The sequence below is a fragment of the Mesocricetus auratus genome, unplaced genomic scaffold (assembly GCF_017639785.1).
Source record: "Mesocricetus auratus isolate SY011 unplaced genomic scaffold, BCM_Maur_2.0 Super-Scaffold_100022, whole genome shotgun sequence".
In the NCBI taxonomy this organism is placed as follows: Eukaryota; Metazoa; Chordata; class Mammalia; order Rodentia; family Cricetidae; genus Mesocricetus; species Mesocricetus auratus.
This window is the reverse complement of record NW_024429203.1, coordinates 36,394,603-36,416,074: the sequence shown is the minus strand read 5'-3', so window position 1 is coordinate 36,416,074 and position 21,472 is coordinate 36,394,603. Positions and strand designations below refer to the sequence as shown.

The 21,472-nt window shown below is 48.5% G+C and overlaps 2 protein-coding genes across 9 annotated transcripts in view; one reads left to right on the top strand and one right to left on the bottom strand.

Annotated features, from left to right (window-relative positions):
* Window positions 1-3,576, top strand: part of Ccdc33 (coiled-coil domain containing 33) — a 98,016-nt gene extending 94,440 nt beyond the window's left edge. For 4 of the 7 annotated variants that reach the window (XR_005870345.1, XR_005870342.1, XR_005870341.1 and 1 more), the window contains 4 exons: window positions 674-840; window positions 1,201-1,302; window positions 2,048-2,134; window positions 2,511-2,624. Coding sequence is in view for 1 of the 7 variants with exons in the window: in XM_040730127.1 (XP_040586061.1) it covers window positions 666-840; window positions 2,048-2,134; window positions 2,511-2,624; window positions 3,370-3,489 (496 nt within the window). In the remaining 6 variants the exon portion in view is untranslated. Of the gene's footprint in view, window positions 1-665; window positions 841-1,040; window positions 1,303-2,047; window positions 2,135-2,510; window positions 2,625-3,369 lie in introns of those variants that run through there. The other 3 variants (XM_040730127.1, XR_005870344.1, XR_005870343.1) reach the window with 3 other exon arrangements.
* A 1,423-nt stretch (window positions 3,577-4,999) lies between these two features.
* Window positions 5,000-20,396, bottom strand: LOC101827747 (cholesterol side-chain cleavage enzyme, mitochondrial-like). 2 transcript variants are annotated; one of them, NM_001281640.1, is made up of 9 exons: window positions 20,095-20,396; window positions 17,216-17,371; window positions 12,969-13,168; window positions 12,002-12,205; window positions 10,393-10,550; window positions 6,832-6,998; window positions 6,469-6,547; window positions 5,773-5,970; window positions 5,000-5,350 (listed from the first exon to the last, which is right to left on the bottom strand). In NM_001281640.1, the coding sequence occupies exons 1-9, from the start codon at window positions 20,352-20,354 to the stop codon at window positions 5,210-5,212; spliced, it is 1,563 nt and encodes a 520-aa protein (NP_001268569.1). In that variant the 5' UTR covers window positions 20,355-20,396; the 3' UTR covers window positions 5,000-5,209. The 2 variants fall into 2 exon arrangements, with proteins under 2 accessions (NP_001268569.1, XP_040585612.1); XM_040729678.1 differs by lacking the exon at window positions 17,216-17,371 and having other exon boundaries at window positions 20,095-20,382.
* Window positions 20,397-21,472: the final 1,076 nt, after the last annotated feature.

Below are 21,472 nucleotides of genomic sequence, written 5' to 3'. Positions count from 1 at the left end.
AGACCTCTAGGGTTGAGGCTCCATGAACCACAGGAACAGAGAGAGACTTCCCCAGATGGAGGGCCTTCTAGGCAACAGTTCCCAAGTCTTTAGCTCCCCCCCACCCCCACCCCTTGGCATCTTATCTATTCTGCCTCCACAAAGCAAAAAGACAAAACCGCCCTGAAGGAATCGGTTTATTTTCCACATCAGTGGAGACCACAGCTATCCACAACTGTCAATCAAAGATAGCTCTGATAAGCAGGAAAGAATAAGATGACACTGTATCGGGCCACTCATCTCCCTGGCTATGTGGAGAGACTCCCCGAGTATCTCTGTAGGCCTGGCCCCGGGCTCAGTCTTCACTGATGGCTAGGCACTGGGGGTCTGAAAGTCTTCAGAAAACAGTGGTAGTTTCGGGGACCCTTAGCCACACCTGGAGTGTGGGCTTGAGTCTATGGAGGAGCAGAGAGGGACCAGAGAGACAAACGCAGGGTCAAGTGAGTCAGGAAGAAGACAGGGGAAGCAATGGAGTAAGATTCTGAATGGCTGGGAATACAGCCTGAGGGATATGGACTCCACGGCAAAGGGGAATCATTGATAGCTGGGAGCAGAAGGGAGCAAAATGCTGGGGCAAGCGGGGACAAGGAGGCAAGAAAGTCAATCTCACAAGCACCTGTGGACATGTTCACAGCTTTCCCCGTGCTCACAGCCTCTGGCATTCACCTGGGTCCCACGGGAGAGAACGTGACTGTGGATCTTTACTCCGTGCTGCTGTCGGAAAACACGAGGCTGCGGGCAGAGCTGGAAAAGAACCGCCAACAGCCAGCCCCCATCATTCTGCAGCAGCAAGCCCTGCCGGTAAGAGCTGCCAACACAGGCCTGGCTTGACCCAGCCAGCACCCATCAGCACGTACCCCTCAATCAGCCCCAGCACGAGCCAGGTTGAAGATCCAGCCCAGACTCTGGACTTCCCAGCACCCAGCGCCGCTGGAGACATTCGTACTCATACCTTTTACTTGCATTTGTGCTCCTAAGATGAATGTCTTGCCCTCATCTAGCACCCTGGGAGAGAGCAAGGCTCTGGCTCACCCTTGACCCCTGAACCCTGACTTCATCTGCCATCTGAATCGCTCCCACTTGGACACCCTCCTCCCACCATGGGCCTCTCAGGGCCTTCTGGGATTGTGCAGCCTTGGAGAGCCCTTTTCCCCATCCCAGGTGGATCCCAGGGAGTTGGGAGCAGGTGGAGACTTGGCAGAGAGGCTACGAGACACAAATGGCCCAGGCCATTCCAAGTGCACAGAGACCCTGCCAGCACAGGTGGGTGTCCAGGGGGGGCTACCCCACTGCCCAGGCCGCTTCAAGTGTCCCCACTGTACACAAACCCAAAGTCAATATTTGGAGGTATGGTGGCAAGAGGACACGGGTGAGTGCTTCTCTTCATCCAGGAAGTGAGATCTGTTTGGAATGCCCCAGCGCATGGGCAGACAGGTAAAGCATGAGAGATGAGCATCGTTTGTTTTGCTGAACCTTCATCTGCAAAAAGACTCCTAGTTCAGCTGCCTCCTGGGTATTAAAGGGAGCTCATTAGTGCATTTTGCATAAGCAGTTGACATATTAAAACATTGGGTGTGAGTTGGATGTGTAGTTCAATTGATAGTGTGCTTGTATAGCATATATGAAGCCCTGTGTTTGATCCCCAGTACCACATTAACCTACACATGCCTGTAATCCCAGCACTCAGGAGATGGAGGCAGGAAGATCAGAAGTCAAGGTTATTCTCATTGCATAATGAGTTCAAGACCAGTCTGGAATATATGTGATCCTGCCTTTAAAAAATTAATGTTAGATTCCTCTAATCTGAATGGGAAACAACACGGGGAACAGTGAACATCAAGCCCTCTGCAGATCTTAAGGAAGAGGTTCCGCCCAGGAATGAGGCTCTGTCTCTACAGCTGATTTTGAAACACACACCTGGCTGGTTTTTCCTGCATTATCTTGCACTCCTCAGCTCTCAATGCCTCAGCGCCCAGCTGGGGCCTCACATGACCGTCTACTCCCACAGGATCTCCTCGGTGGTACTTCAGACAAGTTTAACCTCCTGGCCAAGCTAGAACAAGCTCAGAGTCGGATCTTGTCCCTGGAAAACCAGGTAGGTGAGATGCTGAGGCTGATCAGGCTGGACCAGGCTCACTGTGCAGCCTCTGGCCAGGAGCAAGGCTTAGCATACAAGCAGGATCAAGGCTCAATATGTGACTACAGAATTAAGGTCCATTATGTAACCAGGTCAGCCCTAGTCTATGACCAGAATGAAGGCTCAGTGTAGACGCAGCTCAGAGTGTGGACTCCATATGACTGCAGAGAAGATCCATCTGTGTCTTGGGCCTTAGGCTACCTGTTTGACCCCTCACTCTGCTATTGACAGAGCTTTACCTTTTCCCAGAAGACTAGCCCAAACTCTATCCTAGCTCTGGGACAGGAGCTGTGCTGACTGCTGGCTTTCCAAATGTTCCTCTCCATGTCTGCAGCTAGAGGACTCAGCCCGCCACTGGGCAAGAGAGAAACAAAACTTGGCCATACGGCTTCAGGAGCAACAACATGGCTTTGGACAGCCATTGAACTCCATGATCATAGACCAGCCTGTGAGTGACCCTGACACAGGAGTTCCTGGGGATCCTGGTGGTAGGCTGGGCCCTGAGAAAAACTTGGGGAATAGATCTTAAGCTAAGTATCAGAAGTCTTGAGCTGAAGTCCTACTGTCAGCAAACTGGATACTCACGTGACCTCCTTTCCTCCACTCATCTGAAGGGATAGGAATGTCTGCCAACATGTCCCCTTTCCCACTGGTTGTCCTGAACCTCAAGGAAGAGATAACTGTGGGTGAGAAATGGCCTACACAGGCATTTCTAGAATGTTCTAGATTTACTCTGGCATCATACATGGGCAGAATACCTTGTACCTCTCCCCTCCCAATTTCTAGCACAATAGATTTCTGTTTAGCTTTCTTCTTAGATGACATCAATACTGGGGGTAGATTCACATTATAGCTCCCACAAGCCCAGCCCTGGGGACTTCATACCCTACAGGAAAGGATCCTGACTCTCCTACTTTCCATCTATCAACACTTGGCAGCCAAGGCTCAACTGGCCCTAGGCAGAACCTGAAGACTTCAAGGAGTATAGGGCTACCTCTGCAAGCTCATCTAGTCCTAGGGACCCAGGGAAATTAGGCATCACCTACAGTGATAAAATGGGCTCCAAAGTTATTCAGAAGCTGCAACCTACTGGGTTTGGATCCTGAGAAACATGACTTGCCAGGCAAGGTGCCCTGAGGCAGTGTACCCTGGGAATGGGGATGTACTTACCTGACCTATATTGTATGTCACAGAGTGCTGGAGTGGCCAAGGATCCCCAACAGTCCTCCAAACTGGAACCCTCACTGCCCCACTCAGACATGAAGCTCAACAGACCCTCCTACATTGAGACCTCTAACCTCCAGAAGATATGAGCCTGGAGCTGGCCTCCTTCCCCATGTGCTGGGTGGGGAGTTATCCCCATCCCAAAGATGTCTTTAGTAAATACTGTAACTCAATAAGCATGTGTCTCTTTCTTGGAGCAAGGCAGCCATGGATCAGCTGCTCTTTTCACATTCAGCTTGGTACTGAGCTCTCTGAGGCTGCCTTGTACCTAGTTCTTGACCTGGAAAGCCAGAGCTATGATAATCCTTGGAGAGTCCTGAGAAGGGAGACCATGGAGACAAGAAATAAGGTGCTAAAGCCAAGCTCTGTGCAAGACAAGAGAGAGGCCATGTTTCCCTCAGTTCCCAATATCTTTTCATTTCTGATATCCTTTTGCTCAGGCTTAGGTCTTCAGAGACTCCTGAGAACAAAAATACTTGAAGCCTTCCTATGACACTACTCATATATCTCATTATGGTTGGCAGAGTTGATGATACGGTGTAAAAATGTAGTCAGAGGCAGGAGGTCATGAGGGCTGGGGTCCCAGCTAGCTTGGGTTCTGGCCATGAGCATTCTGGGTGACTCTGACTGACTGGAGATCTCTCTGACCTTCAGAGTCTTCATCTATCCAATGCAGAGCTGTCTGCCTTGGCAAGGGGACCATTTGCAGCACTGACATTTCTGAGTCATCTTTGAGAGGAAAGAAAGGAAGCATGAAGGACAGAGACATGGGAGAAGGGTCGTGGAGTATGGAGAATCAAACAGTTCAAGAAGAGAAAGGACCAAGCCAGCTTGGCCACTGTTCTGAGCAGGCCTAGCCTCCACACCTATCTACAGGACTTAGCCTCAGATAGCCGAGGGCCAGCAAGAATCTGGCACCTGCTCATGGCAAGATATAGAACCAGAGGAACTTAGACCTGGACAGGGACAGACATCATATAAGCCACATTCTGAGCTAGACCCCATCCTGCAATCTTAGAATATGCTCCTTCCCCCAGCAAGAAAACAAACCTGGGACATGCCCACAGGATGGGCAGCAGTGGATAGGAAGCCTGTTGGCCTCCGTCTTCAGGCCCCATCACCTCGCTTGAACCTCTTACTAGCATGATGTTTCACCACAGGCTTCAGCCATGGCCATGCCCAAGATGGAGGAGCCTTAGAAGAAAGTCCTTACAACCCCACAAAGGGCTCCTACTGCAGTCAGCCAAGCAGAACCTCACTCCAGTCCCACCTTCCATGCAGTTCCACCCAGGAAGACGGGGATTACCCAAATCTCTCTGGCCACCCTGTCCTCACAGCAGAGCTCCCTGGTCCATCTTGGAAAGTGCTACCTGATGGTACTCATCTCTGCTGATGGATCGCACTGGGATCCCTGGGCGATCTTAGGGTAGATTCTGCTAGCTCCTGAACTGGTGGTATGTGTGGGGGCCACAGGTAGGCTATATAACAGCTTCCCATCTTCTTAAGTGCCCCTCATCCCACTGTTGACCAGAGAATCAGGGTTCATCTCCATGGGGTTAACGAATGCCTTAGGAATCTGATAGGAATGAAAACGCTCCCCAGAGTTCATGTGTTTATTAACCTTCAGGGTAAGTAAAGGAGAGAGGATGAAGGAGAGGAGGGCCTGGCTAACCTAAGCAGTTGGCCACTGAGAGCTAAGAACCACCCCAAAGGAGCAGGTTTTTCTGGAGATACAGAGACACCCACCCAAATGCCCCCACTGGGCCATCTCCCCATGTGACTCCAGTCTGAAGTTCAGACAGTGCCACCCTATCTGTTCGTGGTTGTCCCAAGGTCCTTCTTGAGAGGCTGGAGGTTGAAGAGGATGGGCTTCTCAGGCATCAGGATGAGGTTGAACTTGGTCCCCACATCATGGAGACTTTGGAGTTCAATTCTAAAGTTCTCCAGCACCTGAAGAAGAAGAAGGTGACCTTGGGAAATGTTAAGGAGGATTTTTTCTCCCCTAGGTCACACACACTTGACATCTCTAGTCACAGGGTTGATATGTTAAGTATGATTTAAAGAACATGCCACCAATTATTCAGTCTTCCACCATGTCTAAATGGGCCCTGCATGCTGTTTCATAGCTTTAGGCTTTGACCTTAACTCATCTGCTAAGCAACCACCTCCTGAGTGGGGACAGATAGATCCTCAGAGGATGTCAATGGGTAATAAGTGGGTTAGTCCACATGGGGAGGCAGCTGGGAGCTGTGGGAGACTGTTGAGCCCTGATCCTGCACTCCCTGAATACTGAGACAGGAGGAGGAGGGTTGATGATTTTGCTGGGGTCATGGAAATCCCAGGGTGCTGACATGTCCCAGAGCCCCACTCACATTGATGAGGAAGATGGTCATCTCCAGCTCTGCAATCCGCCGGCCCAGACACTGACGAACACCCCAGCCAAAGCTCAAGTAACGGAAGTGGGTGGTATTTTTGCTTTTTTCCAGCCAACGAGTTGGGTCAAACTTGTTTGGGTTGGGGAAGAAGCTGGGTTCTCGGCCCATGGCATAGTTAGCCACCTGCACCAACATCTGGGAGCAAGTCAAGAAAGCTTGAGCAGTTCCAATTCCCCATAGTTCTGAGTGCAACCCTAGCCCCAGCTTCCTCCAGACCCTGCTTCCAAGCCTGGCTGCCCAGCTACCCAAGTCAGGACACGGCAAATCCTTCTGTCCACTGTGTAGCTTCAAAAAAGGCACCTGCCCCTCAGTGAGCCCTGATGAAGGCTGAAGACACAAAGAGAGGAATAACCCACAGGCTTTCCCTGTGCTTTTCTTTACCATTGAAATGCCTCACCCTTGACCCAGAAATACCAGTCAAGTAGCCTTGTAACCCTGGACTCCAGTACTCATTGCCTACCATGCCTACCACCACTACTGTTCATGTAAATTGAGACCACTGCGTCTGAGTGCTCCACCAATGCCCCAGCATCAGGGAGAAAGGCTCAGCTAGAAGCCCCATCACCACTATCTACCTGGAACTGAAGCCTGCTCCTTCCTCTCCATCTGACTGGCAGAGCCCCTGAGTCCTACCTTGGCAGGAATCCTGTAATTTCGAAGTACCAGGTCATCCACAAGATACCTCTGTACGGTCACAGAGATGGGGTGGAGTCTGCAGAAAGAGGACCCTCAGAGATAGATAGTCCCAGACCCTGGAACCAGGACATAGCCTCCACCCTCACTCCCACGCGAGCCTGGCATTTCTCCCACGCCAGCCTGGCACTTCAGCCTCCATTACAGCACTCCAGAGAGAAACTAAGGCAGGACCTGGTTCTTGTTTAAGTTCCCCAGTCCTACTCATCTCTTCTAAACTTCTCACTTCCTATTTCTAATCTCCACTAGCCCATCCTGGGAACCCTTCCTCAGGGGATTCGGGGTAGGAAGGCATGAACTTGCCTCAGTGTCTCCTTGATGCTGGCTTTTAGGAGTGGGACCAACTGCACCATCTTGACCATGTCTCCCTGGGCCTGACGCCGGGCAGCCAGAACCTCTGCCCGCAGCATCTCCTGTACCTTCAAGTTGTGTGCCATCTCATAAAGGCTCCACTGCAGGGTCATGGAGGTCTGGTAGGAATACATGAGTTGCAAAAGCCAGAAAGGTCCGTTACTTTAAGGCACCTTAGCATCTGTGACCCACATTAAAGAACTTCTCTCTCTTTTACTCTCAACTTCCATATCCAAGACCATTTGCAAAACCTTTGAAAGGACATTGTTTAGGTTTTCTCAGTGTCCAGTTTGTGATGTAGTCAATTAGTAAAGCGCTTGCCTAACATGCACAAGGTATGGAGTTCAGTCCCCAGGGCCATATAAACTGGGTGTGTTGGGACATTTGAGAGGCAGGAGTTCAATACTATCCTCAGCTATGCAAGTTCAAAGCCAATCTGGGCTACCTGATATGCTGTCTCAAAAAAAAGTTAATGCCAGGGAAAAAATATTCAGAGAGCTGGGCGGTGGTGGCGCACACCTTTAATCCCAGCACTCAGGAGGCAGAGGCAGGCGGATCTCTGTGAGTTCAAGGCCGGGCTGGACCAATAGCCTCCAAAACAATACAGAGAAACCCTGTCTCGTAAAAACCAAAAAAAAATATTCAGAGAAGGATTTATCTCTGCCTTCATCCTTCATGTCACCAGCTCTCACTCATCATATAACAATAGAATGTTAGCTATGTAGCCAAAATCCTCTCCCAGAGGGCTCCAGAGGCTTCCAGAAACCATATTTATACCTCTGTAAGGCTTGTCCACCTATGTCTAGGGCATAGCAGTGCAGGCCTTTAATCAAGGACAGCCTGGTCTACAGGGCAAGTTTCAAGACAACCAGCGATATACAGAGAAACCCCATCTCCCTAAACAAAATGAAATAAAACAAAACAAAACAAAAGCTTATCCACCCAAATGACTGTCATTCCTTTGGTGTCCCTCATACAACAACCATCTGCTCATGGTAGCAGGCAGGATCTCAGCATTCATCCCAACAGCAGAAAATGAGAATCAACCATCCTGAAGCCAGGTCATAGATTTCCTCTCCATCTTTACTGCAGTTGGTGCAAAAGGCAGACTGAGATTAACAATGTAACCTCCACGAGAGCCAGAGGCTGCAGCCATTGGTCCTCCACTAGAGGATGCACCATGACCCTCCTCAAGCCCCACAGTCTCAGAATCACCCAGGTCAGCAGACTAAGTCCATCTTAGGCCTATGCCTGGAACACCCTCCCTCCTGGGGCAGGGGACATGGATTACAGACATGTTGTCAAGGATCATATTTCTGCCCAAGAGGTTTAAACATACACACCTCTTTCTTCCCAGCAGAGACAGAAGTGGAAAAAATGTCAAGTTACTTCTTGGCTTTAAGTCGTGGCTCATCAGTGCCTCCAAATGAAGTACAGAGGCTCCAACCTGACCCACGGACACATGCCTGCTGCCACCCCAGCATCTCTCCAACCTCTTCAATACATGGCCATTGACCTAGTTACACAGAGCTGCAGACATTGGGGGATCTTCCCCAAGGCAATTCCTCCTCCTAGAATTCCTTTACCCACCCAGAAAGCAAATACAGACTCTTGAAACCAGCAACTCATGTGTGTTAATCTCAGAGCCTCCAAGGCCTGCCACAGAGTAGATACCCAGGGATAGCTGTCAAGCAAGGTAGTCCATTCCACTCCACTATCTGCCTCAAGCAAGTTACTTAACCTCTCTGTCCCACTGTTCACCTAAAAAGAAAAGATGATCGTGTTATACCTCACAGTGTCACAAGGCCTTCGTGCCTGTTCTTAACTAAAAACAGACTCTTTAGTTTCCCAACGGGCAACAGAACACAGACATCTTTTAAGGGGGGCAGGCTGGAGAATCCACCCAGACTCTTATCCTCACTGTCTCCATCCACATCACTGCCTTTTTGCAACCTTGAACTCTGAGTCAGATTCTTGCTCAACTCTGCTCAAAAAACATCATCTACTCAATAAGGAACATTTGTAAAAGCTGGTACACAAGGCCATTGGTCTTGAGTTTACATGCGCTATCTCTTCCCTTTGAAGCTGAAGACACCAAGATAAGAGGAATTTAGATGGTGTTGAGATTTCAAGAATGGAATCTTGCAAGCATACCATTGACGTGGCTGCCCCAGTTACCACAATAAAAACTGCCTTTCGTGGCCAGCACTGAACACCACCCCCACAAACAACAGTTCTTTTTTAGACTCTTAGTGGTCAGTAGATGTGCATGCCTCTGCCATCAAGCACTGTGACATGTGACTGTGTTCTTATCACACTGCCTCCAGCTCTAAATCCACATGTCTTCATCCAAACTCTTAATATCTCACAAGTAACTGCATTTGGATATGCTCTCTAAGGAGACTATGGGATAAAGGGGGATGTGAGTGTGGGCTCTAACCCAGTAACTGATGTCCTGAAGAGGAAGAAGCCAAGACAGACATCATGAGGAGCACCCATGTATAAGCATGAGGGAGATGGCCACCATCAAGGCAAGGAGTCAAGCCTCAGAATGAACCTATCCTGCCCACACTGTGATACTGGTTACATCTTCAAACCATGAGATTATAAATAAGTGTCTGTTATTGGAGCCACTCATCTGTGCTGTTCTGTTATTATGGCTTAAACTCCCAAGACTAACAGACTCCTGTCTCTAAGCTGAGAACACTAATTCCAGTCATTGGAACCCAAGGCAGGAGAATTGGTATGAGTTCAGGGCCAGCCTGAGCTACAGAGAGAGACCTTGTCTCAAACAACAACAACAAAAACATACAAAGGTTCTGGAGATGTAGCTCAGTTAGTAGAATGCTCACTTGCCATGCAAGGAGCCTTGGGTTTGGTCTCAGCACTGCATAAAATCAAACATGGGGCAGGAGAGATTGCTCATCAGTTAGGAGGATCTGAATTCAATTTTTAGCACCCCTATTGTGGCTTACAACTATAATGCAAGTTCCAAGGGATCTGACACCATCTTCTTTCCTTTCCAGGCACCAGGCACTCACATGGTACAGACATATGAAGGCAAAACACTCATACGCGCACAAAAATAAATAAATAAATAAATGTTTAATGAATCCAAGATGGTAAAGCACCCCTGTAATTCCCACATTCAGGGAGTGGAGGCAGCAGAATCAAGGGTTTAAGATCATCCTTGACTACATAGTGAGTTCAAAGTCACCCTGGTCTACTGAAGCCCCATCTCAAAAACAACCAAAATTCTATGCAGGAGCTGAACCTATTATTCCTTCTTTCTTGCAGACGAATCAGTCCCAGATTATGCCCAAAGATGGTGAATAGTGTTCGGTTCATGACAGGACTTTGACCTCACCCTTCTAAGAGATAACCATTTAGGGCCTGTCACCAAGAGAGAGAAGCATATCATACAGGAGGACCCAGCCCCTCGTGTGGAACAGCTGTGCTTCTCATAAGCATGTGGGCACCAAGGAGCCACACAATGGATCCCACGGCACTTACCGTGTCTACGCCTCCTGCCAGCATCTCCGTAATGTTGGCCTGGATGTTCTTGAAGGGCAGCTTGTTGCCACCCAGGAGGCTGTAAAGGACACCAGGGTACTTGCTGAACTCTTGCTTCTGTCTTAAGTCCCAGTAGAAGGTCTGTGTATAATCATCAGCTGTGGGGCAGGAGGGAGAACAGTGAGGCTCCCTGCAGGTGGGAGGGTGAGAGGGACAGCAGTCTTCATGGAAGGTGCCAGGGGTTAACATTCCAGAACCCCGACTGGTCGTCAGTCATTTACTAAGCCTTTATTCTTGTACTAACCCCTTCATACCTGTTTTGTCACTTAATTCCTTTCTTTTAATTTTTTCTCTTTATATGTATTAATGTTTTGCCTGCATGTATGTCTGTGTGCCATGTGTGTGCAATGTTTATGAAGGCCAGAAGAGGGTGTTGGATCCCCCGGGACTGGAGTCTACCATGTAGACTAAGAATTAAGCCAGGGCTCTCTGGAAGAGCAAGCCAATACTCTTAACAAATGAGCCAGCTCTCCAGCCCTTGTCATTTAGTTCTTGATCATCCCCACTGTGTGTGTGTGTGTGTGTGTGTGTATGTGTGTGTGTGAGAGTGTGTGTGTGTGAGAGAGAGAGAGAGAGTGTGTGTGTGTGAGAGAGAGAGACAGAGAGAGAGAGGAGAGAGCACATGTATGCAGGTGTACATATCTATGTAGAAGTAAGACACAACCTCAGCTATTGTCCCTCAGGCACCATCCACTTTGTCTCTTTGAGGTGGGGGTCTGGAGATCACCAAATGCCTCAGGTCAGTGAACCCCCAGCAACCCGCATGCCTCAGCCTCCCAGCACTGGGGAGCTGCAGTACAAGCAAGCACCCCTGTGAATTAATGAGTCCTAGGAATTGAACTCAGTTCTTCACACTTGCAAGTAAGCACTTTACCAACTGGGCAGAGATGGTTGCTTGCCCAAGATTACATAGGTACTGATGGCCAAGGTGGCATGTGATTCCACCACACCCCGGTCAGCTTTATGCATCAACCTTCCCCTCTCAACACACCTCAGCCCTACCACGAAGCCTCCTGTCACCCAGACAGCTATGGCTCAGACACTAGCCCTCAACTCTATAGATAACAAGCACCTGTTTATAAAAGGGTTTTCTTAAGGACTTTTTGTAATCGAGTGTACATGTGCATTTATAGTGTGTGCACGCATGCATGTTAGCATATGTGGTCTGTGTGTATAAGTGCCTGTGGAGGACAGAAGAATACTTCAAATCCCCTGGAGCTGGAGTTATAGGAAGTTGTATTTCCTGATGTGAGTCTTGGGATTCAAACTCCTGTCCTTTGTAAGGCAAGCAGGTGTCCTTAACTGCTGAGTCACCTCTCCAGCCCCTAGCCATGAGATCTTTTAAGGAACACCATGGACATCTTTACTCCCCTTCTCAAAAATCTCCAGTAGTCAACCTCCAGCCCTGATACTCATCCCTGCTCAAAGGTAAACTGGTGTCCTTGGGCTAATCCTAAAACAAAGAGGTAGCAAGGCCAGGCATCCAGCTAGGAGCACTTCCCCAGTTTGATGAGCCCGCTTCCTGAGTACAGCCAGAGGGGGTCCTCACCTTTTTTGAAAATCATATCCCAGGCAGCTGCATGCTCCTTCCAGGTCTTAGTTCTGAAGAATCGAAAAAGTTCTGGAGGCAGGTTGAGCATGGGGACACTGGTGTGGAACATCTGGTAGATGGCATCGATGAACCGCTGGGACTCAGGGTCCACAATCTCCTCCAACATCCCCAGGCGCTCCCCAAATACAACACTGGTGATGGCTGCAGTGGGAGGCTGAGGCTGAGGCTGAGGACACCCTTCCAACCTGGCTGTCCGAGAGCCTCAGCTCCCAGAATCATCTCCACCCATGCCCATCCCACACAGGAGCTCGCCCTCAGCCTTAGCTTCCTCCAGCAAAGTGAGATATATATGGCTGCCCTTCTGGGTGGCACTCAGGTCCCTCAGAGGGATGGAAGGGAGGCCCTGAAAAGGATGCTTTTGTGGGAAGCATGGACTCCAACTGAGCCAGGATGGAGCTGTCCAAGAGGGATTTCCCCTTGTAGTTGACTGCATTCACTATGTTACACATGAGCTGGGGGACTTGGGACATCAGCCTCTGAGTTACCCAGGACTCATTCTGGCTGGAACTAAAAGATCACAACTATCTTCAAGTTTTCTCATCTACCACGTGAAGAATTTCAATGCCAACTTCACACCAAGCCCAGGGTACCCCAAATCTCCTACAGGCATCATATGACCTCCATTAAGCTGTGTGCATGCACAGTTGCCTGGTCTAAGATACCTAACTTCCCTATCCAATCTGCATAACTTCTAGGTGTCCTTCAACACCCAGTTCAGATTAACCATGAAGGCCTCCTCCCTCTTGCTTAAGGATGGTGGCATGGGGGAATCTATGTTTTGGGAACCCCCACAAAATAAATGTCAGACGACGGGGACCTAGCTATCCCCTGGGTGGCTGACAGTATTTAAGAAGCCAATCAATCCCTGGCCCCAACTCCTGCTAGCCAAATGCAAGACCCTTACACTCAAAGGCAAAGCGGAACAGGTCATCGCTGATGTCCCCTGAGAAATTTCCAGACTTCTGCTGCTTGATGCGTCTGTGCAAGACGTTGATGAAGTCCTGAACTACACCTTCCAGCAGGGGCACGAAGTTCTTGATGGCTTCAGGTGCCATCACTTCCTGGTTTAGGACAAGTCTATCTTTCTTCCAAGCTTCTGAACTCCTGGGGAAACACATGTCCCACCTCATGGTCACAGACCCCAGGCCTGGCACGTAGGCACTGGCTGGGATCTCTAGCTTTCAGAGCCTTCCAAGAACTAGAACCTCTTATCTCCCTTAAAGTAACTCTAAGCCCATCTTGCCTGCATTCCCCTGCCTTCTGGTCCTTGAACAACTTTGTCACTAAATGCCATTCTCTGTCATCTTTCTCATTCCCACACAAGTGAAGTCGACTGACCTTTCCTCCCCAAAGTGTCTGAGGATTCACCGTGTTGGGGATCCCAGCTACTCAGAATAATTTAATTAAAACCCTGAGTTTAGGAACAGTGCAAAGTCTCAGCAGGTCAAGATGTTGGCCGCTAAGCCTGAAGACCTGAGTTCAAGTCCTGGGACCCACAAGGTAGAAGGAGAGACATGACTCCCATACATGTTTTTTGACTTCCACACATGTGCAGTGTTGTGCATGTGTCCACACACATACAAATGTATGGACACACACATAAATGTAATTTGTATTTAAAAAAACTCTAGGGGGCTGGAGAGATGGCTTAGAGGTTAAGAGCACTGACTGCTCTTCCAGAGTTCTTGAGTTCAATTCCCAGCAACCACATGGTGGCTGACAACCATCTACAATTCAATCTGGTGTATATGTAATAAATAAATCTTTTTTAAAAAACTCTATTCATGATACACATAAAAATCAACCTATGCAAAGCCCTCTCCTAATTTGGGAGTTTGTTTGTCTAAGAATATTGTTGTGAGTGAGCAAGATAGCTTACTGCTCTTGCAGAGGAACCACATTCAGCTTCCCAACACCCCTGTAGGGCAACTCACAGCTACTTCTAACAACTCCAGAGGACCCGATGTCCTCTTCTAGCCTCCAGGGTCACCTGTAAATACATGGCATACACTTACACAGACATATACCCACATGCATGAAAAAATAATAAAAACTTTTAAAAATGTGGACTTTGGGGGCAAAGAATGTAAACTCATGGCCCCAACCTACCTTTTCCTCCTATAGATGTCTTCACCACTTAGAGAGCTGAGGGGGATGTCCTTTTGTACATATGTTTCTCTTATTGGTTGATGAGTAAAACACTGATTGGCCAGTAGCTAGGCAGGAAGTATAGGTAGGGCTATGAGAAGAAGGAGTAAGGAGAGGGAAGCCACTGGAGAGATGCCATGTAGAGGCAGAAGGAGTAACATGCCAGGGCATTACTGGGTAAGCCAAGAACACGTGGAAATACTTAGATTAATAGAAATGGGTTAATAATTAAGAGTGGCTAGCCGGTAAGAAGCCCTAGCCGTCAGCCAACAGTTTATAAATTAATATAAGTCTTTGTGTGTTTGTTTGGGGCTAATCAGTTGCGGGACCCAGCTGGAAAGAAACTCCAGCTATAGAGAGCACCCAGGTGAATCCCTGGCCCCTTTTTTTGTGTATGGTTTTACTGAATCTACATATATTCCTAAAAGATACTTAAAATAATTGTACAATTATTTCCAGATTTTTTTGTTGTTTTTCAAGGCAGTTTCTCTGTAACAGTACTAGCTGTCCTGGAACTAGCTCTGTAGACCAGGCTGGCCTTGAGCTCACAGAGATCCACCTGCCTCTACCTCCTGAGTGCTGGTACTAAAGGCATGTGCCACCACTGCCCAGGTGTTTCCAGATTTTTAAAACACCTCTTAGACTTTGGGGCGCTTGCCTTCTCCAGTCAGTTTTGTTTCAGGACAGTTGTGTCGGGAGACGCGCAGCCTAGTCTCAGATCAGCATATAACTACCTGTTCAATGGATTCCCTCAGGGCGAGGCACCCATGGAAATGGACTCTCAATTTGGCAAGGACCAGTAGTCCACAGAACAGCATAGGAATTTGCAAATTTCGTGTAGCTTGCAGACTCTTTTCTCTCTCATTATATTGTTGAATCTTTGTGTGATTTTTAGTTTTACATTGTCAGTCACACACGCTACTGCTGTAATTTTCCCTAGAAATTCTGCTCTTTCTCAAACATTTTCCCCTAAGACTCAGCAGGGGGCTAATGCTTCTCAAATCTCTTTCTAATTCTTGGAACTGTTCTGACTCAATAGAGATAGTTAGGTACATATGAGAAAACAACACTTGGAACATTAACCATGTCTCACAATTCTGGAAAAGAGAGTAAGGCATACATATACAGAACAGGCAGAAAGCCTCAGGAATACACATAGTGTCAACAGTTGAGAGTAAGTTCCCTGGACACCAAGCATAGAATCATTGGTGGGATCTGGTATGGTACAATGGGAAAAAATGCAATGTAAATTATGGGATGTATAGATCCATCTTTACCACACACAGGAGCTTATATTGGTGGAAGAAGTATGGTATACTGAGATGGGAAGAGAGCGCTTTGTCAAAGTCTGCCTCTGGCAGAGATTGAGACATGGGACCCTCTTGTGGAAAAGGACACTATCTAAAATCATATCTGGCAGATATGAAAGAATTGTCTGGGTTGGAATATTGTTGTCCTTAAAGCATTGTACCCATGTCTATTACTTTTTGACTTTGTAACTGCAAGTAGCTGCCAGCTGACAAAAGTACTGCAAGAGCAGGATGTGTCTGGCTTGATATTTAGTTAAGCCTGCAAAGATGCTGAACTCTATGTCTAGAATAAGGTTATGTAGGGTGTGGGAAGGTGTACTGGGGAAGCATAAAGGGGAACAACAGCAGCTTTCGTAACAATTACGACGTATTCCTTAAAATATGATGTGTTTCTTAATGTCAAAAATAGGAGCCAATAATAAAGCTGTTCATGTAACCCTGGTAAGAGAAAAATTGTTAAAGTGTAAATAAAGACAGGGCCACTTGAATGCAATCAGCTTGGTGGCCAGAAGTTTTCCTTGCGCCAACACCCCTTCCCTGCCTCAGGACCTAAACCAGAGCGCAGGCCTGACTCCAGCAATAGGTAAATAAATTTTTCAACAGGCAATTTGGTAGGAAAACAGTGTCTGCATTTCAGTGATGGATTTTGCTGCTTCTGTAGCTCCTTCAGGCTGTCAGGACCCCACTTTATTTGCCACTGTACTGCCAACACCTGGCACAAGGCCTGGTACTCAGCAGGTGCTTGATAAAGTGGCACTTCATGCTTAAAGCCACAGTGAGAACTTTACAAAGTCCTTCGCTATCCATGGAGAACCTCAGCCTGGCTTTCCTCATCATCTGTTGGGTCCCAGCCCCCACGGATTTTGTGCGTTGCTTTTCAGCTGATAGCCACAGGTGCATCCTGCTCTCTAGTCCTGGCTCACAACCCAGGCCTTGCCCACCTGACATCAATATCTAGCACAAGGAAAACACAAGCTCTTAGCTGGGGTTTCTCCACTGTGCTGTAAGTCTGTATGTAAGACTGCTCACTCCTTACGGCAAACACACAGGCAGACATACAGACATGGCACATACACACATGCATTCTCCTGGCAATAAAGGCAGCAGATGCATTCTCTTAGCACAAACAGCCAGATGTTGTGTCTTTCATTTCCCAGTATCTCAGACTTGTTCGTGGTGAGGACACCACAATCATCATCACCACCACCATCACCCTCATTGCCATCACCACCACCTTCATCATCATCACCACCATCACCACCACCATCATCATCACCACCATCACCCTCATCACCATCACCACCACCTTCATCATTACCACCACCATCACCACCACCATCATCACCACCACCATCACCACCACCATCATCATCACCATCATCACCACCACCATCATCATCATCACCACCTTCATCCCCATCATCACCACCATCACCACCACCTTCATCATCACCACCACCATCATCATCACCATCGTCATCATCATCACCACCTTCATCATCACCACCACCACCATCACCATCACCTTCATCATCATCATCATCACCACCATCACCCTCATCGCCATCACCACCACCACCATCATTAACCTTATGGAACAGGAAGATAAGAAGACCCACTCTCTCCTCCTCCCCCTCTCCCTACCACTCCTCCCCAACATCCTCCACACACACAAGGTTCACTGAGAACTCACTTAAACAGGACCCCTATGGGTCTCTTGTAATACTGGTGATAGGCGACCCAGGGGGGCACAAGATATCGTTCTGGGTAGGGACCTTCGCTTAAAAAGAGCTGTGCTGCATCTTCAGGGTCCAGAATATAAACAGAATCCTTATTGCCAAGCTTCTCCCTGGAAAGACAAGAGGCTAGTATTGGAACTGAGGCAGCCATGAAAACCCTGGGCAGCCAGGGCTCTCCACAAACACGGGTACACAGCTTTCTGGCTGGGGCCTTCACTTTACTGACCTTGGTTTCCTCTATGAATGGGGATGGATATGCCATCTGTCCCGTAGAGCTTCAAACATGACACGTGTATCTATGACCATCGTGACTCATGGACACCATCCTGTATCACACAGCACACCCCAGAACCAGCCGCACCCCATCCCAAACCTTCCATGTATAATCATGTCTATTCCATGCTAAATCTTCTTGCCCTGCTGGCCCTGGAGCCATGGCACACTTCCATGTCACCCTGGAGTGAATGCCCTGCATCCCCCATGTTCCAGGCCAGTGGGCCCTTGCAGAATTGTAATTCAGAGTAGACTCCCTGCTCTGGGGGGCAGATGGGACCCTTCACCTCTTTTAAGGTAAGACTTCGGAGCTGAGGCAATGACCCAGAAACTAAGAGCATATACAGTGTGCTGTGCTCCCAGTGCCCATGTTGGGTAGCTCCCAAGGACCCTCCAAGGGCAACTTCACTCGTGCACCTGTCTCCCCCTACATGTACATCTAAATAAAATTTTAAACTAAATCTCTGGTTAAGGGAAACTGCAGTGATCGCCTCAAGTATGGGTGAAGCTGACAGGTGCCAGGGCCCAGGAAATGTTTTGTAGGCGGTCTCCAATGGCACACAGCTGTACATATGACCCAGTGTCCTAAGCAAAACAGATCCTAACAGAGATATGAAAAACAATTACTCAGTGACTAGGTTAGAGGGTTAGTCTAGAAGCTGAGGAAAGCCCCCAGAGAACGCAGTCTTGTAGACGCCCTGATGTCAGACAGAATCTAACTCCCAGAAATCTGAGGCAAGATGCATGGATGTGAGAGTCTCTCTGTCCTCTCCTCTTTCTCCCCCTTCTCCCTCCCCTTTTTCCTTTATCCTCTCTCTCTCTTTCTTTCTCTCACACACAGGCAACTACTAGAAAGTCACAAGAGTGCCTGCCTCTTGTTTATAGCTGCCTTCTCCCTAAGGAAGATAAACTGGCTGTAGATTTTAAGGAAACAAATGTCATATAAACATAAGACACGAGTCGGGTGTGCTCTTTTTTTCCCTTCCTCTCTCCTCTTCCTCCCTCCTTCTTTCTCTCCCCTTGCCCCTTTCCAGCTGCCCTTCTCTCTCCTTCCTCCCTCCCCCACGTTATCCCTCCGTCTCTGTCCCTCCGTCTGTCTTTCCTCTCTATCTCTGGCTCCTTCCCTCTTGATCATTTCACCACCCTCCTTCAAGCCCCCCCCAGTGTGTGTGTGTGTGTGTGTGTGTGTGCTTTCTCCCTCTCTCCTAATTTCTCCCCCTCCCTCATCCCCCTCTTGGAGAGCACTGCTCCTGTCACAGAGTCTAAGCCCAGGCCCACCTTCACAAGCCATGGCTTTCCTCAGCTTGTTCGTGGCCTCTAGAAAACTCCCCCTTTGGTGTTTGTTTTTCCAGCTTCTGCTATCCAATCCCATATTTGATACAGCCTGAAAGGCCTTGAAATGCTGTCACTTCTGAGATTTGAGCCCAAGGCAATGATCTGACCTCAACAGAGCACCTGGAAGACACTCATCTGTATCTAAGGGCAGCAAGGCTCACTCTGTCTTCAAAACATAACCGTTCATACTGTACTGCTATCTTAAATCGTCTTAAAGAGAGAGGAGGAAAGCTATCCCAGTGCATTGGGAAACAACTCCACATGACACACAGTAGTCACATTCTTAGTGGTACTCATATAAGTTAAGTACCATATAAGTTAAGGATGGATGCGGTTTCAATTATTCATTCATTCATGCTTCCCTGCATTTTCTCAACTGTTCTCCAAAGACTGCAAAGAGCCTTCATGGTATGGGAGGGGCATGAGGGCTGTGCACTAAGTCCCTCCCTTTTATTCAGTTTGCTGCCTTCTAGTCCATAAATTATAGAATCACCCTGCCTATGGAGCAAGGCGTTACACCGCTGGATTTCCAGTACTGGCTTAAGCTTGATGATCTATAATGTTGGTAAGTTCCTTCTATTTCCAGAAAATAGGGATGGGGTGGGGGTAATAACACCAACTTCTAGGGACACAGCACAACACTCAGATGAAAGTGACTGAGAAAACGTTAAGATCAATGCATTACCCATAATGTTCCCTCCCAGCTGCAGCACCCCCGCCCCCATACCTCGAAGAGGCTCCTAAAGAAAAGCCCACAAGTAGCCTATAGACTTCTGACCATAAGTACTGTCAAGCTGGGATAGGCCACAGACCCTGAGCTTTCAGAAGCAATGGACTGCAAGATCACCATTCCCAGAAGATGCTTAGGAAACAAAACTGCAGAGTCACAAAGGGCCTGGAGCTGAGGTTGGCACCAAAGCAGGGTGGGAGCGTAGATGGTAGTCAGGTGACCTAAACCTACCTCTCCCCTGAAAGTAGAGGCAGCCAACTTGTCTCTTAGGATATCAGGAGGATAGTTGGCCACTGGAGGTGTGTTTGCTCACACCCCATCCCATAAGGAAAGTAGAAAGCTGAAGTCTTGGGGCCAGAAACTGGGAGGGCCTATGTTTCTCTTCCCACCATCCCTCACCTAGAAGTCTGAGACCCCACGTAGAACTTTTCAGGAACAGTGAACAGCCTGCCTATGCCTCCCATCATACCTGCCTCTGCCCTTTGCCAGGCTTACCTGTAAATGGGGCCATACTTCTGGAAATTCTGCATGTGATGGTAATGGATTCTGTGTGTGCCATTCTCCCTCCAGAAGTGGTACAGGTTTAGCCAACCATTGTCACCGGGGGAAGGAATCTCATTGAAGGGACGAGGGCTATTGGTAGAGATATTAGCTCCCCCTCCAGTAGCCAGCACTGAACTCTGCCAGGTAGGGCTCAAGAAAGGTTGGCAGCCTTTGGCCAGCACTGAGCGCAAGGAAAGTCCTTTGGCCAGCATACTGTCCCCACAGCTGTCACTTCTTACTGAGCGCCTGTCTCTACCCTTAACCTCCAGAGCCATACTTATAACCATTAGCTCAAGGTCAAGAGAGAGACTGATGGAGCGCTGACCTCCCCCCTCCTCCTCCGGAGGGCTGAGCCCACATAGCCCCTCCCAAACTCAGAGAATGAACTTTCCAACTTTCTGTTTGAAAGATCTAGAGTCAAGCCAGGCAAACACAGGCAGAAGGCTCCAGGCCTCTGACCTCAGTGTCCACCCTATGGGTCCCCAAGACCACTTTCCTCCAGATAGCCTTAAAGGCAAGTTTGTGATCTCCATCTCCAGGGGAAGAAAAGGAGGCTTAGGCCTCCTGACTAATGCTAGTTCCACACCCTGCTTGGCCTCTAACCTCAGGTCCAGGCCCTCTGCAGTAGCTGGGTTTGTTTCCATTACCTGCAGTTTTACGGGAGCAAGGTATTCTTCTGGCCCCTAGGTGGGGTCCAGGTGCTGGCAAACATCCTATGAGATGAAAGATGACCTGAAATCACAGGTCAGGAGGGTTTGACCACGTGGCCAGTTGTGGGACAGCAGACACCTTTCTCGTGGCCCCAAGAGTTACAAATGGTTGGTTATTAGCTATTAGCTGATCTTTAACAGGTTCCCTAATTCTTGAAATTCTCCGTGGTCTCTGAAAGTACTCTGACTAGCAAGCATTGCTTTAATTTTTTTGAGATCCTGCTGCCTCAGTATCTGAGTCCTGGGGTTATATGCATCCACCACTGTGCCAGAAACCCTCTTTCTCCTTTTTGCTTTTCAAACAGGATCTTACCATGTTGCCTACCCTAGGCAACCCAACCTTCTCTTCCTCCCAGGTCCTGGGACTATAGGTATGTGTGCTCCACCTCATCCAGCTCGGCACATTCTTTCTTCAGCTCATGATAACACATGTCAAAACTCACTGAGCTACATACACTTTTGCCATTGATTTAAATAGAGTCTCACTGAGCCGCTCTGGCTAGCCTGGAACTCACTCTGTAGATCAGGCTGACCTCGAGCATACAGAAATCTACCTGCCTCTGCCTCCTGAGTGCTGGGGTTGAAGGTGTGGTCACCATGCCTAGCTCATGGTTTGTCTG

Bases quoted from the DNA above. Each gene is read 5' to 3' on its own strand.
- LOC101827747 (NM_001281640.1), bottom strand. From the start codon at position 20,354: ATGCTGGCCAAAGGACTTTCCTTGCGCTCAGTGCTGGCCAAAGGCTGC. The intron at 10,551-12,001 runs GTGAGGACCCCC...CCTGCCCCACAG, and splicing joins GGATATGATTTTCAAAAAAG to CTGATGATTATACACAGACC. The intron at 6,999-10,392 runs GTAAGTGCCGTG...TATTCCTACCAG, and splicing joins TGGCAGGAGGCGTAGACACG to ACCTCCATGACCCTGCAGTG.